This window comes from Musca autumnalis, unplaced genomic scaffold (genome assembly GCF_047663935.1).
Source record: "Musca autumnalis isolate F117 unplaced genomic scaffold, ASM4766393v1 scaffold_5, whole genome shotgun sequence".
Lineage (NCBI taxonomy): Eukaryota > Metazoa > Arthropoda > Insecta > Diptera > Muscidae > Musca > Musca autumnalis.
The window spans coordinates 72,997,075-73,019,885 of NW_027412088.1; the positions used below are offsets into that span (position 1 = coordinate 72,997,075).

The 22,811-nt window shown below is 36.7% G+C and overlaps 1 protein-coding gene across 14 annotated transcripts in view; it reads right to left on the reverse strand.

Annotated features, from left to right (window-relative positions):
• Positions 1-22,811, reverse strand: part of LOC141406654 (DENN domain-containing protein 1B) — a 106,418-nt gene that overhangs the window by 8,942 nt on the left and 74,665 nt on the right. For 2 of the 14 annotated variants that reach the window (XM_073992521.1, XM_073992520.1), the window contains exons 6-9: positions 22,045-22,494; positions 12,964-12,996; positions 12,009-12,569; positions 2,601-3,485 (exon numbers count right to left, since the gene is read on the reverse strand). In XM_073992521.1, the coding sequence (XP_073848622.1) occupies positions 2,601-3,485; positions 12,009-12,569; positions 12,964-12,996; positions 22,045-22,494 (1,929 nt within the window). Of the gene's footprint in view, positions 1-2,600; positions 4,399-12,008; positions 12,570-12,963; positions 12,997-21,134; positions 21,403-22,044; positions 22,495-22,811 lie in introns of those variants that run through there. The other 12 variants (XM_073992523.1, XM_073992522.1, XM_073992525.1 and 9 more) reach the window with 8 other exon arrangements.

A 22,811-nucleotide genomic window follows, 5' to 3' on the forward strand; every position in this document is an offset into this window, starting at 1 on the left:
CGAAATACTAAATTACTTAAACTTTATACACGTATATAAAGATTCTCCTCTGTTCGTCTACAGACTACATTCGGCTAGTCCATAAAAACTATCATCGCTTCGCCGATAAAGACTCCCTATCGCTCTTCTATAAAGTCCAAACACTCCCTCCTGTTCGTTTATAGAAGCTCCTTTTCATTCTTTCCGTTCTTCTACAAAGATCTAATTCCGTTTATTCACAAAGACTCCCTTCTGTTTAGTCCCTTCCGTGTTTCCTTCCGCGTGTCCGCAAAAAACTCATTTCCTTTTTTTCTATAAAGATTCCCTTCCGTTCGTCTATAACGACTTCCTTTCGTTAGTCTATAAAGACTCCCTTCCATTCGTTCATAAAGACTCTCTTCCCTTTGTCTCTAAAGACTCTCTTCCATTCGTCTATAAAGTATGCCTTCCGTTCATCTATACAGACTCGTCCACAAAGACTTCCTTCCGTTTGCCTATAAAGACTCACTTTCGTTCGCCTATAAAGTCTCCCTTCCCTTCGTCTATAAAGACTCCCTTCCATTTGTCAATAAAGACCCATCTGCATAAAGACTCCTTTTCGTATAGATTCCCTTCCTTTCGTGTAGAAAGATTCCTTTCCGTTCGTCTATAGACTCCTTTCCGTTAGTCTATAAAAACCCATCTGTATAAAGACTCCTTTTCGTATAAAGACTCCCTTCCTTGCGTCTATAAAGACTACTTTCCGTTCGTCTATAAAGGCTCCCTTCCGTTTGTCTATAAAGACTCCATTTCGTGCGTCTTTAAATACTTCATTCTGTTCATCCGTATAAAGACTCCTTCCGTTCGTCTATAACGACTTCCTTTCGTTAGTCTATAAAGACTCCCTTCCATTCGTTAATAAAGACTCCCTTTGTCTCTAAAGTCCCTTCCATTCGTCTATAAAGTCTGCCTTCCGTTCATCTATACAGACACGTTCGCTTGTCCACAAAGACTTCCTTCCGTTTGTCTATAAAGACTGAATTTCGTTAGCCTATAAAGACTCCCTTCCGTTCGCGTATAAATTCCCAACTGTATAAAGACTCTTTTCCGTATAAAGACTTCCTTACTTTCGTCTATAAAGACTCCTTTCCGTTCGTCTATAAAGACCCATCTGTATAAAGATTCCTTTCCGTGTAAAGACTCTCTTCCGTATAAAGACTCCTTCCGTTCGTCTATAAAGACTCCATTCCGTTTGTCCATAAAAGGCTACCTTCTGTTCGACTATAAAGGTTCCCTTTCATATAAAGAATCCTTACCGCTCGTCGACAAAAACTTCATTCCGTTCGTCTATAAAGACTCCCATCTGTATAAAGACTCGTATTCGTATAAAGACTCCTTTTCGTTCGTCTATAAAGACCCATCTGTATAAAGATTCCTTTCCGTATAAAGACTCCCTTCCGTATAAAGGCTCCCTTCCATATAAAGACCCCTTCCGTTCGTCTATAAAGACTCCATTCCGTTTGCCCAGAAAAGGCTACCTTCTGTTCGACTATAAAGGTTCCCTTTCATATAAAGAATCCCTTCCGCTCGTCGACAAATACTTCCTTCGGTTCGTCTATAAAGGCTCCCTTCCTTTCGTCTATAAAGACTCTCATCTGTATAAAGACTCGTATTCATATAAAGACTCCCTTCCATATAAAGGCTCATTCCGTTCGTCTATAAAAACTCCATTCCGTGTTTCTTGAAAGACTTCAATCCGTTCGTCCATAAAAGGCTACCTTCAGTTCGACTATAAACGTTCCCTTTCATAAAAAGAATCCCTTCCGTTCGTACATAAGGGACACCTTCCATTCGCTTATAAAAACTCCCTACCGTTCGTCCATAAAGACTCCTTTCCGTTTGTCTATAAAGACTCATTTATGCTCATCTACAAAGCCCCCCCTTCCGGTTGTTGTTGTTGTAGTAGCAGGAACACCTACATACAATCATAGGTTTGATGTTGGGTTGGCAGCCGCTGGCCGAAACACTGTGGTGTCTCGGGTCAATCCGGTACGATAGAACCGGTCGTTTAGGAAGGCCCTAATCTCATATATAAAGACAACTTTCCACTCGTCTAGAATTCGTCTAAAAGGATTAACTCCGCTCGTCTAGAAAGACTGTCTTCAACTCGTCCATTAATATAACTTTCCGCTCGTCAATATATAGTCTTTTTATATTGTCTTCCGAATTCCGCTTGTCTTTAAAGATTCACTTCAGCTCATCTTCAGGACTTTATTCTATAATGTCTCGCTTCTACTCGTCCAAAAAATTAGATTGTCTTCCGAATTCCGCTAGTCTTTAAAGATTCACTTCAGCTCATCTTAAGGACTTTATTCTATAATGTCTCGCTTCTACTCGTCCAAAAAATACCCACTCGTGCCGTTGCTATTAGACCCTCATTGTAGTTCTCAATAAAGACTCCCTCTATAAAAGCCTCCCTTCGTCCCTTACATTCTCACAAATAAATCCTTTTCACACAATCGAGAGAGAGAGATAGAAAAAAGTCACTCCTTTTGTTTATCAAAAGAAAAAACATCCATTAGAAACATTACCGCCATAATGAAGATTTGTTCATTCAATACATTTCGAATCATTGGGTATACCTCTTTTTCTTTATCTTTTTTAAGACGTGGTGCTGGTATTGGTGGTTCACAACCCTGCTGTTGTGGTGGCGATGATTGATATAGCGAAAATCGTGATGCAGCCGTTACAAAAGAAGCACTCGATGATGAAGATGTCGATAGATTCGATTGATTAGACGAAGACGATGAAGAGCTACGCAGCGAATCTTTTTGTAGCAATTGTGTCTCTGCATAATCTTGCCAACAGTTGCGTTCCAAACGTGTTATGCCAGCAGTAACAGCAGCGGCTGTTGCTGCCACAGCCTGGGTTAGGGCGTTTATGCTATCACCACCACCATTGCTGCCGTGGTCACTGTCACAAAATGCCGAAGGTGGGGAAATGTTAAATGGAAGTGTTGCCGCTTGTTGTTGTCTTCTTGGTGGTACGGGCGGTGACAACATATCCGGTGGTGTATCATATGAGGAATCGGTTGTATGTATAAAACTATTATGACTATTATTGGGTGTAGAGGTGGTTAATGATCGCTGTGGCGCTATGATATTGTGATGATTGTTGGCTATTGCTGAGGTGGACATGGAGGTAGAATTTGTGGTTGTGGTGTTGGTAGTGATGGTGTTTATGTTTTCATTTTGTGCTGGCCGGGATATGTGTGGTGGTGGTTTACCCTCCACACGAGGATGTGAACCATATGGGTGATTATAATAGGTTGGGTTATTTTGTTGCTGCTGCTGCGGCGGCTGCGATTGCTGTTGCGTTAGCTGTTGATGTTGCGGCTGCTGCTGAGATTGTTGTTGATAGAGCTGTAATAAATGAGGTGCTGGTGGAGGTGGCCTAGCTGGAGGTGGTCCCCCCGTTCTTGTGGCAGTTATGCGATGATTAGACTCTAAACTATGGCATGGCTTAAGCTGTTCGTTCATAAATGTTGGGGGGATTAAGTCATTTTTTATGTTTAGTTTTATATTGGAAACAAATTAAATTCATGTTTATGATTTGACGAACGTAGACGAACAACCGCCCAAATGTATGCAACATAAGACGTACACAATTAAGAGCGAACAAAATGTATCATAAAAAGAAAAAAAAATTAACAGAAAAAAATAAAAGAAATTAAAAAGATGGTTAACGTGTGTGAAAGTTCGGTTATAATGGTGAAAAATAGCTAATTTGTTGTTTGTTGCTGTTGCAGTAAATATGAAACATTGAAAGCGATAGTATGAAGAAAACATATAAACTGATGTATATATTTAGGCGTAGACTATTGAAATTCTAAGTAAATATATAATTCATCTATGCTATGTTTAATAAATAACTTGAACTTTTCAAACTTTTTGTAACTATAGACACTTCATTTTTTAAAACTAAAATATATTTGTAGACAAGGACATATACGTAAATAGTTGATAAAATAACTAAAGCCTCTCCTAATCATATACTCTATTCTCCTTTTAATATTAAAAAATATTCCTAATGAAAAGAGTGTCCAAATAATAGAAATCTCTAACACAATTCTTTTGTAATAAAATCGACAACAAAAATACGCATCTACTCTTCTAATTTTGACTTCACATAGGTGAGAGATAATATTCCATAGCCATATTTAAGTGCGCAGTGCAAATTGTTTTTAGACAAAGATGAGTTGTTTTGTTCATATTTAAATGTGAACGTTTGTGGGGATCCTTGATACAAATCCAATAAGAAAAAATGTATATCTTACAGCGCCAATATTCAAACAATCCATTATTTTAAAGAATTTTATTGATAATCCATTGAATGATTCAACTTTTTCCTCCTCTCAGCCAATACAGCTTCTATTTTATTCTTTTCATGAGAATTACATGAAATAAAACGAAAAAAGAATTAATTAAAGTTAGTTTCGAAATAAATGTATCACTACCATTTCCTTTACCTATTTGAAGAAAAGAAAGCATGCTCTTTGGACAAGGACACAATGTTGGCGAAATCGTGGGACATTACAAATGAAGACATTAAACATATACATAGATATATGAAAGGACGAAATGTTTTCGTGAGTAGCATACACATGAATATATTCAAAGATATTTATAGTGAATTAAAAAATTGTATTTAATTTAATTAATTGAGCTAATCATGCATGACCTAAGGAGTTTTGTATTGAAAAAGTGATATCTAGCGAAGTTCACACACATCCAACCAATATGCTACGACCGTTTCGCTGGTGGTTTAAGCCAGCTCATCAGGCATATTTAGATGTGGTGCTAGACAAAGTCTGAGTTTGAAAATTTGAAAACTTGTATGTATTAGAGCTGGCAACCCATCGATATTCCCAAAATTAGATATTTTCGATATAATAATTTAAAGTATCGATTGCTATCGATATTATCGGTAATTTGTCAGCACTATTTTTATTTTTGGAATAAAAATGACGGAAATGTATGCCTTTGTACACATTTTACGCTTGTACTTTACAGAAACATGAAGAAACAAAAAACAGTTGCTTTTATTTAATAAAAAGACACAAAAAATACAATATACTTTTCCGAATAATTTGTACGTGTGACTACGAACATACTTTTTCGCATCCACAAAACCGAAATGCCGCGAAATTTCTATTTATTTCAATGAATTTTAGGTTAGGAATTTTTAATCCGATAATATCGATAGACAAAACTATCTATCGATATTGAATTTTTAAAAAATAATCGATATTATCGATAGTGGCATCGATTTTTTGCCAGCTCTAGTATATATACTAAACTTATTGCAAATTTGCAGCTGTGAAGTATTTTTGAAGCCTTCAAAGTTTTCTCCAATCCATTGAAGACGGCTCGACGACAGCCCTTTGCGATTATCGACGACATTTTACACAAATCTCGCAAAACTCGTGCACGATAAGTTGAGCGACAAGGTAAGCGAAGTTGTCTTCATGGACGATAGAATGAACATTAACTTGTACCAAGGCACATTGCAAGACATTTTCGTTCAGAATGTCACACATCGCACGTGGAAGGGTGACAAATTTGGTGACACCGTCTTTTTTAATGACAATTTTGAAATTTTTCGCTGATGAAATGGTCATTGCAGATTCAATTTCCTACTGGGTTGTAATGCCTTCCAGTTCAGAAGTTTGATAGATTGGCAGTGGCTTAGAACGCTAAGACCTCAACAACCTTGTCTGTTTGTTGGAGAGGACCCAGGTTAAAACCTCAGCTGGGGCAGCGGGCTCATGCTATAAATTTTATGTTGTCTTATTAGAACGAAGGTCATTTATTTGTGAGAAAACTGAAACAAATCGTCACACGTCCCATGCAAATAGACTGTATGATAAATCCACACCAGGATGTCTTAAGAAAACAACCCAGAAGGGGCTATAGATCAATGTCAATGGCATGGGAACTATTTTAACTAGCCAAGTTAGAACGACTCGACAAATAAGTCAGGATTAATCCAATAGTCGTTGTTTTAATATTTTATTAAAACAACTTTAATTTATTAGTGGGAAAAATTGGCGATGCTTAGCAAAGAGATAAGACAGGGAAGACTATAGCTTAGGATCTCGTTTTTCAACAAAAAAAAAAAAAAAAAAAAAAAAAAAAACTTTATACCCTATTTTGAAAATCAAAATAGAAGACGTCATTCCAAATAAAAGACACCAACCCTCCTACTCGTTAAATAAGTTTAACTAATCTAACATTTCAAATCTGTTGGCATCGAGAGACCCAGTGAAAACTGTAACAGTAACAGGCTGTTCTGTGAAAGAAAAGCAGAAAGGCCTTAGTTCATGCGAAAACATTACACGTTACTTCGAATAAAGTATGGTTTGCCAAGGATTGATTTGTTTTAAGTAGGGGAAATCTATCTGACCTAGTGGCATCGATATTAAAGAAGGAACCTGTAATGCGGTGACATCTATTAAATGGTCCACTATAAAGAAGCAAATACCAATATATCCAGAAATACATTTTAGAGGCTGTTCAAGAATTGTTTCGTTTGAGGATGTCCACACAATCTCCAATAAGCTCAGTAAACTGCATATCTATATCTTTCTTGTATCTTGTCTTTTACAGACTGAGTCACCGCGAAAGACTTCTGTGAAATATAGTTTTCACTCGAAGATAATGGAGGATCCTATGTTCCACGCTGTAAGTATAGGTACCAACGACCACCTCAAAAGCTACCCCCTCTGATATAAACGAGTTTTTTCCAACATCCAGGTGGGACTTCAAGAGAGAGGACCGAAGATACTCAGGACATTACAGGGACCAAATTTTATTTTGGTTTCTGCTCCTCTCAATTAGATACTGGTTTTCCCGAAATTTGCCACGAAAAATACTTTCAGAAAAGAAGAAGTAAAACAAGTCCATTTAACGTTAACGAACCCCGAAAGCTTTTAAAGGTATTCTATAGGAAGAAGACCTTTAGAAGAGGAAGACTTTCATAGAGATCTTCTCTGAAGCGAAGACCTTCTAAAGGTCTTCTATAGAAATAAGTTTTTATTAAGACCTTCTATAGAAGGAAGACATTTTATGATATATCCTCCTAAAGGAAGACATTTTATGATATATCCTCTAAAAGGAATAACGTCGGAAGGTCTTCTGTAGCAGAATTTCTAGATATACCTTCTAAGGAAGAAGAATAAGGAAGAATACCTTTCTAAGGCCTTCTATAGGTATAATAACTTCTTAAGGTGCTCTGTAGAAAGATCTTCTACAGGTGATTTATTGGAAGAAATCCTTCTATAGGTCCTCTAGAGGAAACCCTTAAATCAGAATCACGGTGCGCCTTAACTAATTTCAAATGGAAGGTGCTTACACCTGGGAAGTTTTTGCAGATTCTGAAACTACAATGCTCATAGATGAGAAATATCAAGAAACAAAAAAAAATCGCCGGAGGGATTTTCAAATAAATCGCGATTTAAGTTCACATTTTTAGGGGTTCTTTAGGTTTGCTTGGAAACCGCGAGTCCTATGTAAATGGGCCTAAAGAAAATGTTGTAGCTGTGAAAATTCTCCACAAGATTGACCTTTATCATACATTCGTAGGTTTCACGGTTTCTGAGTTATAGAAGTTCAAATTGATGCACTGACTGTATCGCCTCCTTATAAAACAATGTCATTACTGCAATTTCCCAAATAAAAATTTTATATCTTGAAAATGGTACAACCTAAGAAAAAAAATAATCATCCAGTCTTGTAGGGGATTTTCACAGCTTCAACATTTTCTTTAGTCCCATTTTGATATGAGTTGCGGCTTCCAAGCAAAATCTTGAAGACTTAAGATAAAAACCTAAAAATTTGAACTAAACCTTTCTATAGGTCTTCTATAATGAAATATTCTTATTAGGAAGAACTTCTAGATATCTAGATAAGATCTTCTATACATTTTCTATTGGAAAAAGACCTTCTAAGGAAGAAGGTGGAAGATTAACTTTTTAAGAAGACCTTCCAAAGTCTTCTAAAGGAAGAAAACCTTCCACATGCCATATATAGGAAGAAAACCTTATAAAGGTCTTCTAATGGAAGGTATTTGATAAAGACAAAATCTTAAAAATGTCTTCAATAGGAAAAAGGAGTTCTTAGGAAGAATTTTCCTTAAGGTTTTCTATAGGAAGAATGCCATCTCCAGGTTTTCAAGAGGTAGCAAATTTGCTTAAGGTCCCCAAAAGGAAGAATGCCTTCTTAATAAATGTCTTCTTTAAGAAGAATAGGAAATAGGAAAAATACCATCAAAAGGACTTCTATAGAGAGAAAACTTTTTCTAGGTATTCTATAGAGAGAAGGTCTTCTTAAGGTTTCAATGACCTTCTCTAGGTCTTCTATAATGAAGAATCCTTACTAGTTCTTCTATGGAAAAAGATCTTCTAAATGTCTTTTACAGAAAAAAATTTTATTAAGATCTATAGAAGGAAGACATTTTATAGATACATATATCCTCTAAAATGAATATCCTCTGAAGGTCCTCTGTAGCAGACTTTCTAGAGAAGGATTTCTAGATATAAGGAAGAATACCTTTCTAAGGCCTTCTATACGTATAATAACATCTTAAGGTGCTCTATAGAAAGAAGATCTTCTACAGAGATTTATTGGAAGAAATCATTCTATAGGACCTCTAGAGGAAACCCTTAAATCAGAATAAGATCTCTTTAATGTCTACAATTGGTTTTCCATAGGAAGAAGACATTTTAAGGTATTCTTAAGGTCTTCTACAAGAAGAATATATTTTAAGGACTTTCTCTGGGTTTTCTATAACGAAAAATCCCTACTAGGAAGAACTTCTAGATATCTAGATAAGATCTTCTATACATTTTCTATTGGAAAAATACCTTCTAAGAAAAAAGGAGGAAGAATAACTTCTTAAGAAGACCTTCCAAAGTCTTCTAGAGAAAGAAGACCTTCCTCAAGTCATCTATAGGAAGAAAACCTTATAAAGGTCTTCTAATGGAAGATATTTATTAAGGAGAAAACCTTAAAAATGGTGTATTCTATAAAGAAGAGTCCTTACTACACCATTTTTATTTGAAATTCGAAACATTTCGCTTGTAATTTGAGAATTCCAATTAAATTTCGAATTATTTCATTTGTAATTTGAGAATTCCATTTGATATTCCAATTAAAAAAAAGAAGATCATATGAAGTTTTTCTCTGGAAATAATACATTTTAAAGCCTTATATGGGATGAAGAAGGGATGGAAAGTAACATCAAGCTGATATGTCTAGACATGAAGGCAAACGTGGCGAACCTCGGTTCCAGAAATTAAAAAAAAAAAAATTAAGTAAAAAAATAGTTAAAATGGACGAGCCCATTCCCTTCAATCTAATCCAGATATGAACACGGAGGGAGCTTCTTAAGGTCCTTCCCTATGTCTTCTATAAAAACCGCTTACTAGTTCTTCTATAGGAAGAAGACATTCTGCAGGTCTTCTACAAGAACAAGATCTTCTATGCAAACAATACCATTTAAAGATGTTATTTGGACAGAAACCCTTCTAAAGGGCATCTATAGGAAAAAATTGCCTCTAAACGTCTTCTATAGAAACAAGGTATTCTGCAGGAAGAAATCTTTCTAATGATCTTCTACAGAATGAAATAAAATAGGTAATTTTAAAAGGCCATTGAAAAAATCTTCTGAAGGACAACACATTCTAAAAGTCTGGAAAAAAGACCTCAAGATGTATTCTATTCGATGAAGTCTTAAATTTTTACTATAGAAGTTTTCCCTAAGAAGTAACTTTCTAGAGATTTTCTAGATGAAATAGACCTTTAAAGGTATCTTACAGGAACAACACATTCTAAATGGCTGTCCTTGAAAAAAAAACTTATAAAGGATTTTCCTGGAAAAAGATTTTCTTTTATAGAAAGAAGATCTTCTAAGGGAAGAGGACTTTAGGAAGATCTTATACAGAAAGAATTCCTTATAAAGATATTCACTGGAAAGAAGACTTTCTACAGATCTGATATAAGGAAAAGACCTTGGAGATCTTCTCTGGCAAGAACCCCTTCTAAGGATCTCCTGAAGGACAAATGATCTTCGGATCTTCTAAAAGTTTCCCTTAGAAAGAAGCCCTTAAAAAAGGCCTTTTTGAAAACAAATCTTCTAGAATTCTGAGATAGACAATATATTCTAAAGGTGTACTCTGGAATAAAAGACCATCAAAAGGCCTTCTATAGGAAGAAGACTTTGTGTAGATTTTCTATAGGAACAAGACTTTGTATATATTTTCTATAGGAAGAAGACCTTCTAGTGGTCTTATATAGATAACACATCTTCTAAGAGCATAAAATCTCCTGATGGCCTTATATAGGAAAATAACTTTTAAAGATTTTCTTTGGAAAGAAAACTTTCTAAAGTTCTTCTATAAGATCTTCTCCTTCTAAAGGACTCGTATAAGAAGAATACCTTCTAAAGAAGGAAGATCCAAAGATTTTCTAAATAATGAGGGCATTCCAAAGGTATTCTAAACAAGTAGGAAAAGCGTTAAGTTCGGTCGGGCCGAACTTGTTATACCCTCCACCACAAATTTCAGTCATTTCGGTGTATTAATGTGGCCACAACCTTCAAAATACCGAAAATCAGAAGGTACTGTTCTATGGGGCCTATATGATGGCGTGGACCTATACCTACGAATTTCTGGGGGAAAGTTTTATACCCCAAACGAAGACTAAATACCAAATTTCAGCCATCTCGGTGTGATAATGAAGCCAAAACCTTCAAAATACCGAAAATCGGCAGATATCGTCCTATGGGGGCTATATCAAAACGTGGACCTATATAAACATTTTATGGTAGAAATGTTTCTTAGCCTCTGAAAATGCAAAATACAAAGTTACAACCGATTCTGTTGTCAAATGGGTCTAATACATTCAAAATATATTCAAATGACGCGTACTTTATATGGGGCGTTATATGGGGGTAATACCAAAACGTGGACCTATATAAACCAACTTTGGTAGGAATGTTTTTTGGCCTCTGGAGACACAAAATACCAAATTACAACCAATTCGGTGGTAAAATGGGACAAATATCTTAAAAATTCCTTAAAACGACGACGCGTCACGCGTCATTTTGTATGGGGGCTATACGAAAGCGTGGACCTACATAGCCCGCTTTCAATACCAAAAGCCCTATGTACATATAATAGATTTTCCCAAAATTTCATCCACCTACGTCAATCCGTTCGAACGCTAGAGTGATTTCCACAGACGGACAGACAGACACACGGACGGACATGGCTATATCGATGTAGAATTGCACGCTGATCAGGAATATATATAGCTTGTGGGGTCTACAGTGATTATTTCGAGTAGTTACAAACGTAGTGACAAACTTAATATACCCCCATCCTATGGTGGAGGGTATAAAAAAGAAGACCTTCTAAAAGTTTCTGGTGTGAATTACTTTTAAAAATCTTTTCAGGAAGAAACTATTTAAAGATTTTCTATAGGACGGCGGCATTTTAAGGACTTTCTTCTGAGGGATTGTTCAAAAAACAAGACCCCCTAAAGGTTTTCTCTGGAAATAATACATTAATCTGAAGGTATACTTTAGGAAGAATAATGCAAAGCCTATATTAGAAAGCAAAATCAAGATTATATCTCATCACATATTTGAACGAATTTAGAGTAAGTAATAATTAAATTTTGTTGTCGATTTTATTGTTACAGTGTTTTATTTTTAAATCTATTTTTTTCCTATGTGAACATTCTATGAGTTTCTAAACATAACCTAGAAATACATTCTCCTTTTTTTTAATGTTATACATTTTAAACAAACATCTATTAAATGTCTAAGAAAGGACGCAGACACAAAAAACTTTGAAAAAGTTTTTTTTTTTGCACATCGAAACAAAACACACACATTTAACATTTATATGTATATGCGCAAAAAATAAAGAAAAAACAGGACAGACATCTATGTATATACGCATGTACAAATACCGTAGTGATACTTACACTTCGATCCACAATGGGCGATTTGAATAGAGGATGATTTTGTAACTCCTGCGACAAATTCATTTCCGACGAACACAACGAACTCGCCGGACTAATAGTTGGAGATGAAGCCAAATGATGATTGTGATTAAAAGAAATCGGAGAAGATTTCGCATAACCATTCGACTGTATGTGCGTACTTGAATTGGACATGGCCAGCGAAGTCGGACCACGTCGCAAATGTTGTGAAGCAGCGGAGATTTGTTCTTTGGGAGCATATTGGAAACCGGCAGCCGATGAATTACCAACACGTTTACAAAATACCGGTGAACTGGGTGCTGAGTGTCGGCCCAAATAGGTTTTCAACGATTTCGAAGAATCTTTGCTGTTACCACTCGTTGACGTTACATAACCGCTGCCAACACTAACACCATCCAAACGATCGTGGGGTGTATTCGAATTGAGATGTGAACGAAAATTGTTGTTGTTGTGATGTAAATGTGATGATGACGGATTGGGTGGTGTTATGTCACGTAATTTCGATTTGAGATCTTTGTAGGCGGCACGAGAACCTTGTTTAACCTAAAGTTGTGTTGATTGGCGATTGATGTGCAAAAAGAGAGTGGGAAGAAATAACAAAGGATAACAAAATGTAAGGTTAATATTTCGAATTTTGAAAGGAAAAGGAGGATAATAATAGGTAGGTTTTTTTTAATTAGTATTGGTATTATTAATAATGAATGTAATGAAAGCTGATTTTTTGTAAAATGTAAATTTTTTGATAGTTTGAAGTTCTTGTTTAGTCATGTTAATGGTTACAAATACTTGTCAAGCTATACTTAGGACAAATATCATCATTACTGCTACTTATGATAAATACATACATACCTACATATGTATAATACATGTAGAATACTAATACATATAATGATAACTACATTACTTTATGTTTTGTTGTTTTTGTAATACCACTCACCGATTTTACAGCGGACTTAACAGCAGGATTAGTCTGCAAAAATGTGAATTATGTTTGATTTTGATTTCGATTTTGTATAATTTGTTTTAAATCGTTTTATAGGTTATGTTTGTTTTTGATCAATAAGAAGGACATTCAAATAGGGATAATGATGCAATTATGTTGGGATGTGTGTATGTATATTGATTGTGTGAATATCAAACAACAAGCAGTAGCAGTAGTGGGCAATATTGTTGAATAGCGTATTCGTTTTTTGGTATTTGATTTTTGTGATGAACGACCGAACAAACGAGCGAGCGAGCGTACGTTGTTGTTTCCGCCCCGTTACAGTTACAATAAATATGAAAAGAATATAGAAAAAAATAGAAATATATATATGAAAATTGTTTGTTATTATTTCGAGTTTATTCTATACTTAATAAATATTTGTTTTTAACTTAATGAAGGTTGTTAAAATGTTGTGATTTTTATAAAATGATAATAATAAACGATACTTTTTGACGACATTAACCTTGACGATGAGATGGTATGAACGATTGTAAAGGTTGATGAAGCATAAAACGTCCCAAAATAATAACTAAAATACTTTTCACCAAGCATGAATTGTGTATATGATAAGCTGGTTGGTAAAATACCATAAATCCTTCACCAAATGCTTCTCATTATGAAAAAGTAATTAAAATGATATAGACAAGGGATTGCAATGCAATTCCACTTCACAAAGGCACAGAGTCAAAAAAGTGGTAGGGAGAAACAATTTACGAACTCTATATAAACGTACTATAAGTGTACTATGAACAGATCCCTATTTTTTTTAAATGAATACCTTTTTTATATTTGACAAAAGACCAAATCTCATTGAAATTAGGCGTTCTTAGATCGAGTTCCATACTGGAGTAATTTTATGAAATTACAGTAGTGCGAAACTCGATCTAAGTACGCCTAATTTTATGAGATTTGTTTTATGACAACAAATCAACTGACGTTTCGGAAGTCAGCCACCGCATAGACTAAAAATTGAGATCTTTTGCGTAGAGGTAACTGAAGGAATGTACCGCAATATATCATATCATAGAACTGGATCTAATTTTGGGGGTTATTCCTTTCCAACCAGTCATTTTTGTTAATCATCGTATGATATTTTGAGCTTTTGGGTCAGGAAGCATAGACTTCCCATGGAAAAAATTATACCGTTATAATCGGAATAACAAGGACCACTTTCGGTAAAAAAATGAAAAAATCAACGAACAGCTCATAAAGTGCACTTAAGCGAAAATTTTTAATTTTTTAACAACGGTACCGAAGTTGTCCGATTAAACCATTGTCAGTCACTCCTTTCGATAGTTATCGTATAAAAAATCCATGTTAATTGGAAATTGGACCATTATGAATGAAGCATGCACTTGCCAACACGAAACATTATATCGCAGTAAACAGCTACCCACAGCTGTTAAATGTATTCATGGACATGCTTAGACGAGTCTTGAGAATATGTCGTTCAAAGTCTCTATAGATTAACTCAAGCAAACGTTCGAAAAAGCAAGTAAAAAAGTATCAGTCGGCTTTGCCGACAGAGATATACCCTCAGCCTGTGTGAATTGAAAATTTGTTTTGACAATATCAAATGTAAACCTGCTATAAATTTCCAAAGGATCTTCGAAAAGATCCTAAACTGTACTTAAACGGAAATGTTGTACTTTTGTGGACGAAGACCGAATTAAAGCTACATTTGGACAAAAAATTAGGAGATCCAAAGTTTGGAGGGTTGCTCCGTTCAACAGATATAGCGCGTAGCTTTTTACTGAAATTTTTTTAATTTTTTTTTGGGTGGGGTGGCGGTGCCTGATGTTGCGCACGGATAGAGCCCATCTTCGAACTTAGAAAAATATTACGAAAGCCAAATTTTGGACCATATCGGCTGATCCGTTCGAGAGTTATCGTGCACTTCATTCAGCCACTTTACATAGTTCCATAGGGTTTTTATAGCTTAGGGGCTGTTTTCTCAGGAAGTATGGATTTGCGCCCTAAAAAAACTTGTACCGTCGTAATGGCGGCAGCGAATGCAAGTTGTTACAACAAAGATCAAAGTGATTCGAGAGAAGGCCTTAAACTGCATTTTTTCGAAATTTTGTGTGGGAGGTACCCTAAGGAGTTGACATATGTATTACATATTCGAACCTGATCTATGTGACTCTCTTCCAGATTTATTGTGCGCACAATTTTTCCGAACATTTCTGAACTTTTGTGGGCGAGGTACCTGAAGGAGTGGACCGATATGGCTTATCTTCGAACCTAAACTAAGTTTGGACAAAATATTACGAATACCAAATTTTAGAGCGAATCGACAGTTCCATTCGAGAATTATCTTGCGCTCCAACCATTACACATGGTGTCATAAGGGTTTTTTGTACCTTTCAGGATATTTTCTCAGGAAGTATGGGCTTGCCCCTGATGAAACATGTACCGTCGTAAGCGAGGCAGTGAATACAAGTTTTTACAACAAAAATCAAAGCGATTCGAGAGCAGGTCCTAAACTGAACTATTCCCAGATTTTGTGTGGGAGTAACCCGAAGCAGTGGACCGATTGAGTCCATATTGGAACCTCATCTAAGGCTACTAGAAAGTTTACGATGTACAAAGTTTGGACTAAATCGTTTACTCCCTTCAAGAGTTGTCGTGAACTATTCCAAAATTTTGTGTGGAAGGTACCCGAAGGAGTGGACCGATTGAGTCCATATTGGAACCTCTTCTAAGTCTGCTAGAAAGTTTACGATGTACAAAGTATGGACCAAATCGGTTACACCCTTCAAGAGTTGTCATGCGCACAACTTTTCCGAACTGTGGGGGGGGGGGGGGGGGATTTCGGAAGGATTGGACCGATATAACCCATGTTCGAACTTAAACTAAGTGTGGACAAAATATTACAAAAGCCAAATTTTTTACCGAGTGGATTGATCCGTTCGAGACTTTTCGCGCGCTCTAGCCAGACAGACCGGCGGACGGAAGTGGCTAAAACAACTCCCAATTGTCTGAAATGGATTTCGTCCAAACATACTTGGGGTCTAAAACCATTATTTCGATGAGGCACATTTTGCCCGTATAAAAGTGGAGAGATAATGACGAGGTCACAGAACTAGAGTAGTTTTGGCTCAACTACGCTTGGGATGGTGCAGCCGTCTAAATTCCTATAGGGCAAGGATCGATGACATCGTGCAAAACCTCTGCCCAGCATTTGGCACAGGCCCGCTCGATACTCTGCACCTGTTGAACTGCCTTGTCAAACCCACTCAACTAACTCCAGTAGATCTGTGGTTACATCCCATTGAAGCAGCCACATTCCTAGAACTGGAGATAGTCCCAGAGCCAGATTAAGCAGAAATGAACTTTCAAAGATAAAATAAAACACTGTTACAATAACAACAAAAACGAGGTCAGAGTATACGAACAGAGAAGCGGGATCTTTTGTACCGGATTGACCCGAAAGCATAGTGTTTCGGCCAGCGGCTGCCAACCCAGGATCAAAGCTATGCTTCTACGTAGGTTTCATGCTGATACAATAACAACAACAACGAACACAAACACACGGGATCCGTCAACTTTGCCAAGCAAGTCGAAGATACAAAGAAGACTTCCCTCCAGTCGTGTTTGAAACATTGATAAGCGTTCCAAAACCCGTAGAGTGAAGCTGGGAGTTCCCCAAATCCGGTTGATATCCCCGAAACCGCTTAACCTCTAACCTTTCTGAAATTCCACACTGTCCAGAAAGCATACAGACCATAGTGTATGCGGATGATTGTACTGATCTTGGCGTCGGGTCCTATTAAATATCTACATAGCTGACTTTGTGAAGTTCAATCTTTTGAAAATATCTGACGCTAAATCCACTGCCACACTGTTCACCACCTGGACGATACAAACGAGAACCTCTAGACCAGTGTCGCCCATAATATTTCTATCAATAATAAAGCATGTGTGTATGCATGGGTGAAAAAAAAAAACAAGAACCACATGATATTCATCCTTTGTTTATGTACGCGTATGTTAAAGGCAAATCTGTAGAGTCTGCCTTGTATGAGGTGGTTGACTTCATTGAGAGGAATATGGAAAACTCAAACTTTACCTTGGCTGCCTTTCAACGTAGAACTTGAGTCCATAAAACTCTCACTTAAGAAAGTTAACACACCTGAACCTCTAACTTGCTGGATAAATAATATGCTAGAAAGCAGAATTATAAACTCCAGCACTGGGGAGACAAAAATTAGGAAAACAGTAAAAAGAGGCACCCCCAAGGAGGGGTGCTCTCACCGCTACTGTGGCTACTTGTCATAAACAATATTTTGACGGACCTAGACAATCAAGGTATAAAAGTTGTCGTCTGTGCGGACGACGTTGTACTACTGATTTCCGGTAAGTTTCCGTCAACCATTTCGGAGCTTATGCAAGGAGCATTATCGACGCTATCGCGATGGGCTAAGGCCAATGGCCTTGGAGTAAACCCAACCAAGACAGAACTGGTAATGTTCACGAGAAAGCGTAAGCTCGGCGTTTTTGTACCACCAACACTGGATGGAGTGCAGCTTCAGCTCTCGCCCAAGGCAAAGTACCTCGGCACTATCCGGGACTGTCAATTGCGATGGAACAGGAATGCTGAGGAAAGGGCCAAGAAAGGATTGATTGCACTTTATTCATGTAAGAATTCCATTGGGTTAGACCCATTTTATCCTATGGTTCTCTTGTTTGGTGGCACTCACTGCGCCAAAAATCGACATCCAGTAGGCTTGACAAGGTACAAAGAGCAGCCTCGATCCTCATAACTGGAGCCACAAGGAGCACACCACAGGCTGCTCTGAACGCAATGCTGAACTTAAAACCACTGAGTCTCAGCATTAAGTGTCAGGCAACTCGCAGTGCCCTACGGCTGCATGAACAGGATCTCTGGCGCGGTTGTACCTATGGGCATGGTTGTATCCTGAATGAATCAGGCATAAATGTGAACCAACGCGGAAAACTGAGCGACTATATATCACCAGTCCTGAGATTTGACGCAGTAACCCCCTCTGGACTGTCTGGCTTTCTATACAGACGGTTCCAAGATGGAGGAAGGTACCGGGGCTGGCGTCTACTGTGAAAGGCTATCTCTTGAGTACACCTACAGGCTAGACAGCAACTGTAGTGTCTTCCAGGCTGAAATCTTCGCGTTTTGGAAGGCAGCGGAATTGATAAAAAGTTTGGATGCAGAAATCTTTGAACCGGTGACTATCTTTGTGGATAGCCAAGCGGCTCTTAAAACCATCAAATCCTGCAACATCAAATCAGATGTCGTCCTTAAGTGTAGATCAGCCTTGGGAACGCTAACTAACAGCTGACTCTATCAAAGCACCCATTTGTCATTTCTTTCAAAATATTAAAACGTTCTCTGACGAAAGAGCCAGTGAATTGTGGCATAATGAACCTAGGTGCATTGTGGCAAGATCCATATGGCGGTCTCTGTCAGTCAAAAGAACGAACTCTCTGCTGAACCTGAGTAAAGCTGAAGTTAGAGTAACGACGGGAGTCATTACTGGACACTGCTACATCAGGGCCCATACCAACAAATGGGATGATGATGTTACTGACTACTGCAGACTCTGTGAGGACGAGGAGGAGTTAGAGACGATCGAGCACATCCTGTGTCGTTGTCCAGCAATGGCTCGTAGACGGCATAGATTAGTAGGTGCTCACTTTCCACCGTATCTAACTTTCTACTCAACAATCTACAACATCATCAAAAATCTGAAGTGGCTGGGACAGCGCAACCTGAACACGTAAATTAATTCAACTATTCTGCCTACCATTAAAAATAAATATTTTCTCCTTCTCTAAAACTATTACTCCACTCTTAAACATTCTTGTAATCTATTCGTTCTTTCACTTTGCTAACAACTTTCTCTTTTTATTTTTTCCCCTATCCTCCCTTTTTCCTCTTTTCCTGCAGCTTTTCTCTACTGGATGATCACAATGGACCGGAAGGTCTCTGAGTGACGCAGTCACCATTTAGTGGCTGCACATCCCCTAACCTAACCTAACCGTATGTACACGTACACTGTATGTGAGAGAGAGAAGCAAATGCAAAAACAACTCAGTGGACGCCCTCACTATACAAAGAAGCAAAGAAGCGCGTCCCTGTTCTAGAGTCTAGACCAACGAGCCTATCATGCAGGCTTGGCATGCAGTAGAGAGATACAGTGTTAATGCCGTACATGGTTATCACTCCATTCATCGCAGCAGAAAAACACCAGCTACCAAGGCAAACACTAGTGGGTTTAGTACAGTTAAGATCCCGACGATGCAGCCGCCTCAGTTCGTTTTGAGGTCGAATTGATGCCACCATATCCAACACATGCCCGACATGTGGATTGGGACATCACGACACACTGCATTTGTTTAGCTCCTGTCTCCTGATTCTATATGGAAGCAATCAGTCCAGCTTGCCGCATTTTTCACATTTACGGAGGAACCCAGATATCTGAAATAAAACACTAACGGACATATTTGCGTTGCTACAACAACAACAACGAGGTCACTGTACCAATCCAGGATAATGGAATCGAATATATAGCGCCCAGCTGAGGTTAAGACAGAAATAGCTTTGTTCCTTGACTTTTTTAATTGTAAAAGTGGTAAAAGAGAAAGCTGTCAAAATTGCACTCTCATGACCAGTTTTACCAGAAAAGTAAAGGAACGAAAAAATGGTAGATCTGGTAGCAATGCCAAAAAGAAACATAAAAATTCACTTTTCTTCTTTTATTTCACAGTTTTTAATTTTTTGTCAGCGTTCGCTTTTTCTGTTTTTGCTCATTTTTTCTTCATAGTCAAAAGATCGACAAACAACTATCGAAAAATCAGTTCTACCATTTTTACCCGAAGAAATTTGACTGGTAGCCTGTGGTAGAAGAGAACATAATTTTTGCAATCTCTCCTCTCCCTCTCTCTTAAAAATTGCTTCCAGTTTTACCACTTTTTGGGGTTAAGGAACGCTTTGCAGGTTAAAAATGGTAACAAATGATAAAAGTGGTACCCTGAGGTAAGTAAAGGAAGACAACTAATATGTCGGCTTAACAATAATAAGGCAACCGTCTTCTGATTTTCACGTGGATGGCTATGCTTTGCTTCTTCCTCGACAAATTCAATAAGCTTTACGCAGGGAAAACCGTAAGGATTTGGCAGGACGGACTTGGATGGAAGGTATCGAAGTCAATCTGGCCGTCAATCTCAGGGCGTAGAACTACATCCTTTTCTCACATCCATCTTTTCCATCCCTACCTCTCTGTTTTACCCACTCTCCTCCAACTCTTTTCCTGCCTACCTTTTCTTTTTCTCCTCCCATCCGTTAGTATCTTTTCAAAAAGAGCACAATGGAACGCTGGCCTCCGAATGAAGTTTCTGCCTACAAAGAATGGTTGCTGCATCCTAGAACCTAACCTATGTAAGCAGGAAGTCTTTGTGTGCAAAATGTAAAAAAAAAAATTAAACCTACCGCAACTCATCTCTCTCAATTAAAAAAAAATACTTTAGAAGCAATAACATTTTGTCGTTATGCCTTAAAGGGTCTTTACTCTGGACGTTGATATATCCGTCAGTCAATCACTCATCACTAAACAAATTTATATATAGAAAATTATCAGCCCAACTATAAATGTTCACCTGTTGGAGATTTTTCACTTTCACTTTATCGCCTTTTCATAAATGAATAGGGAGAAGCAACATTTTGTTTGGTTTTTCGACATTTTTATTTTGTCTTCTTCTACCTGTTAATTTATAATGGGGTGGAATAGTGAAAGCGAAAAATCTCACATTTGTAATTGCTCTACATATGAATATAAGCATCATGACCAACATGACCTAATTTAAATACATGATTTGTATATGACGAATTTGAAAACAAAAAAAGTCTACCAAAAAGTTAGGGTGCATTTTTTAAACTAAAATTATGAAACAGTGCTGACTAGTAAATAGAATTAGACAAAAGAAAAAAACTAAAAAAGTACACCACTATTCCCAAAACAAAGTTAAACGATTAGTACAAAAAAAAAAATACTTGGGAAAACTACAAAACAAAAACAATAATTGTTGTTAGAAAGAAAATAAACTTATGAAGGGAACTTAATATATAATTTCAAAATTTACGAACATTTTTTTGTTTGGTTTGGTTTGTTTGTGGTGATATAAAATAGGAGGAAGTTTGAGTATCTGTTTTCTGTCTTTGTTGATCACAGTACGGTTGGATGGATATTGTTGAGAATTTAAGTAAAATGTTGTGGAATATTTTTGTTTTTTGTTTTGTTTTGAACGAAAGACTCAAGACATTTTGTGGTTTTATGTGGTTCTACATTAGGTTGGATTAATAGTGTAGGTTCGCTTAGTGAAAACTCTAATTAGACCATGTTTTCCCACATAATACTGTAAGAAATTAATAATAAAAATAAACAATATTAAGAAAGAAATGAAACAAAAATAATACAAAATGTAGTAAACAAGGAAAATTAGTTTAAAAATTAAAATTCATACAACACTAATAATAAGTGAAAAATAACAATAAAATAAAGATTGGGAGATGGCGTAACTAAAATAGATTTTTTTGGGAGTAATGTTTTTATGTAAACAATTTTTTAGCTTCCAATGTGTAAAGCCGGCAACTATTCATCAATTTTGTATACAAACTTCTTTCCTTGCTATATAAACAAACGAAATAACCCCCTTTGCAAGCCAATACAATATCAACAACAATATTTCCAAAAAGTAGTTGAGATTTAAATCATCAATTTGTAATAAATTTTAAAAAGTTGTTGATTTAATGTATTCTTCAATGTAGCTGCTAAATGCAATGTGTGTTTTTGTTGGAATTATGTGCAAATGAATATGTTTACATGCTAATTTCTAGCGCCAAAAGCTTTGACCAAGCTAATAATGAATAAAAAGCCCCAAAACTGTATGACCGACACGCACACACAGAGACGCAGAATTATGATATATAATTTTGATTCAGATTTCTAACAAGCTTCACACTTTAATGTCTGCAAAAATGAAATCAAATAATCTCACCTTCTCCTTGAGCTGATGGAAACGACCACGTTTCTTGAGTTTTTCAGCATATCGTACTGTTTCCAATTCAAATTCATCCGATAATCCTAAACCATTGCTCATCATTTCTAAACGTTCATCAATAAACTGTTGAAATATTTGCAATTCCATCATTTTTGTTAGGAACGGTCGCAAATGTGACGGTCTGGATTCAATGAATTTATCACGATTGAATGTTTTGGTTGGACCACGAAATTCCACAGCATCACGATAGCCTCCTATTAATTGCACCAAAACACCAAGGAATATTTTCGAGACACGATCGCCCATATGTTGATTTGAATGGCTAAGTTGCTTTTTCATTTGTGAAACAATTTCTGCAGGCATGGCGTGTACATCATCGAAGGGACTGTCAAATATTTTTGTATCACAGTTTAAGGTAACAACTTCACCCAATTCTTCGGGCGTCATCTGAACAAAGAAAACAGAAAGAGAAATTTGATTTTAAACTTAACCGAATAAGAATATTTTCTATTGAATTTATTGACGATAACTATATTTTCTATTGAAATTATATTCGATAACAATATTTTCTATAGACATTATTGTCGATAACAATATTTTCCATTGAAGTTGTTGCCGATAATAAGATTTTCTATGGATATAGATTCTCGATAACAATATTTTCTATTGAATTTATTGCCGATAACAATATTTTCTATTGAAATTATTTTCGATAACAATATTTTCTATTGAATTTATATATACCATTATTTTCTATAGAAACT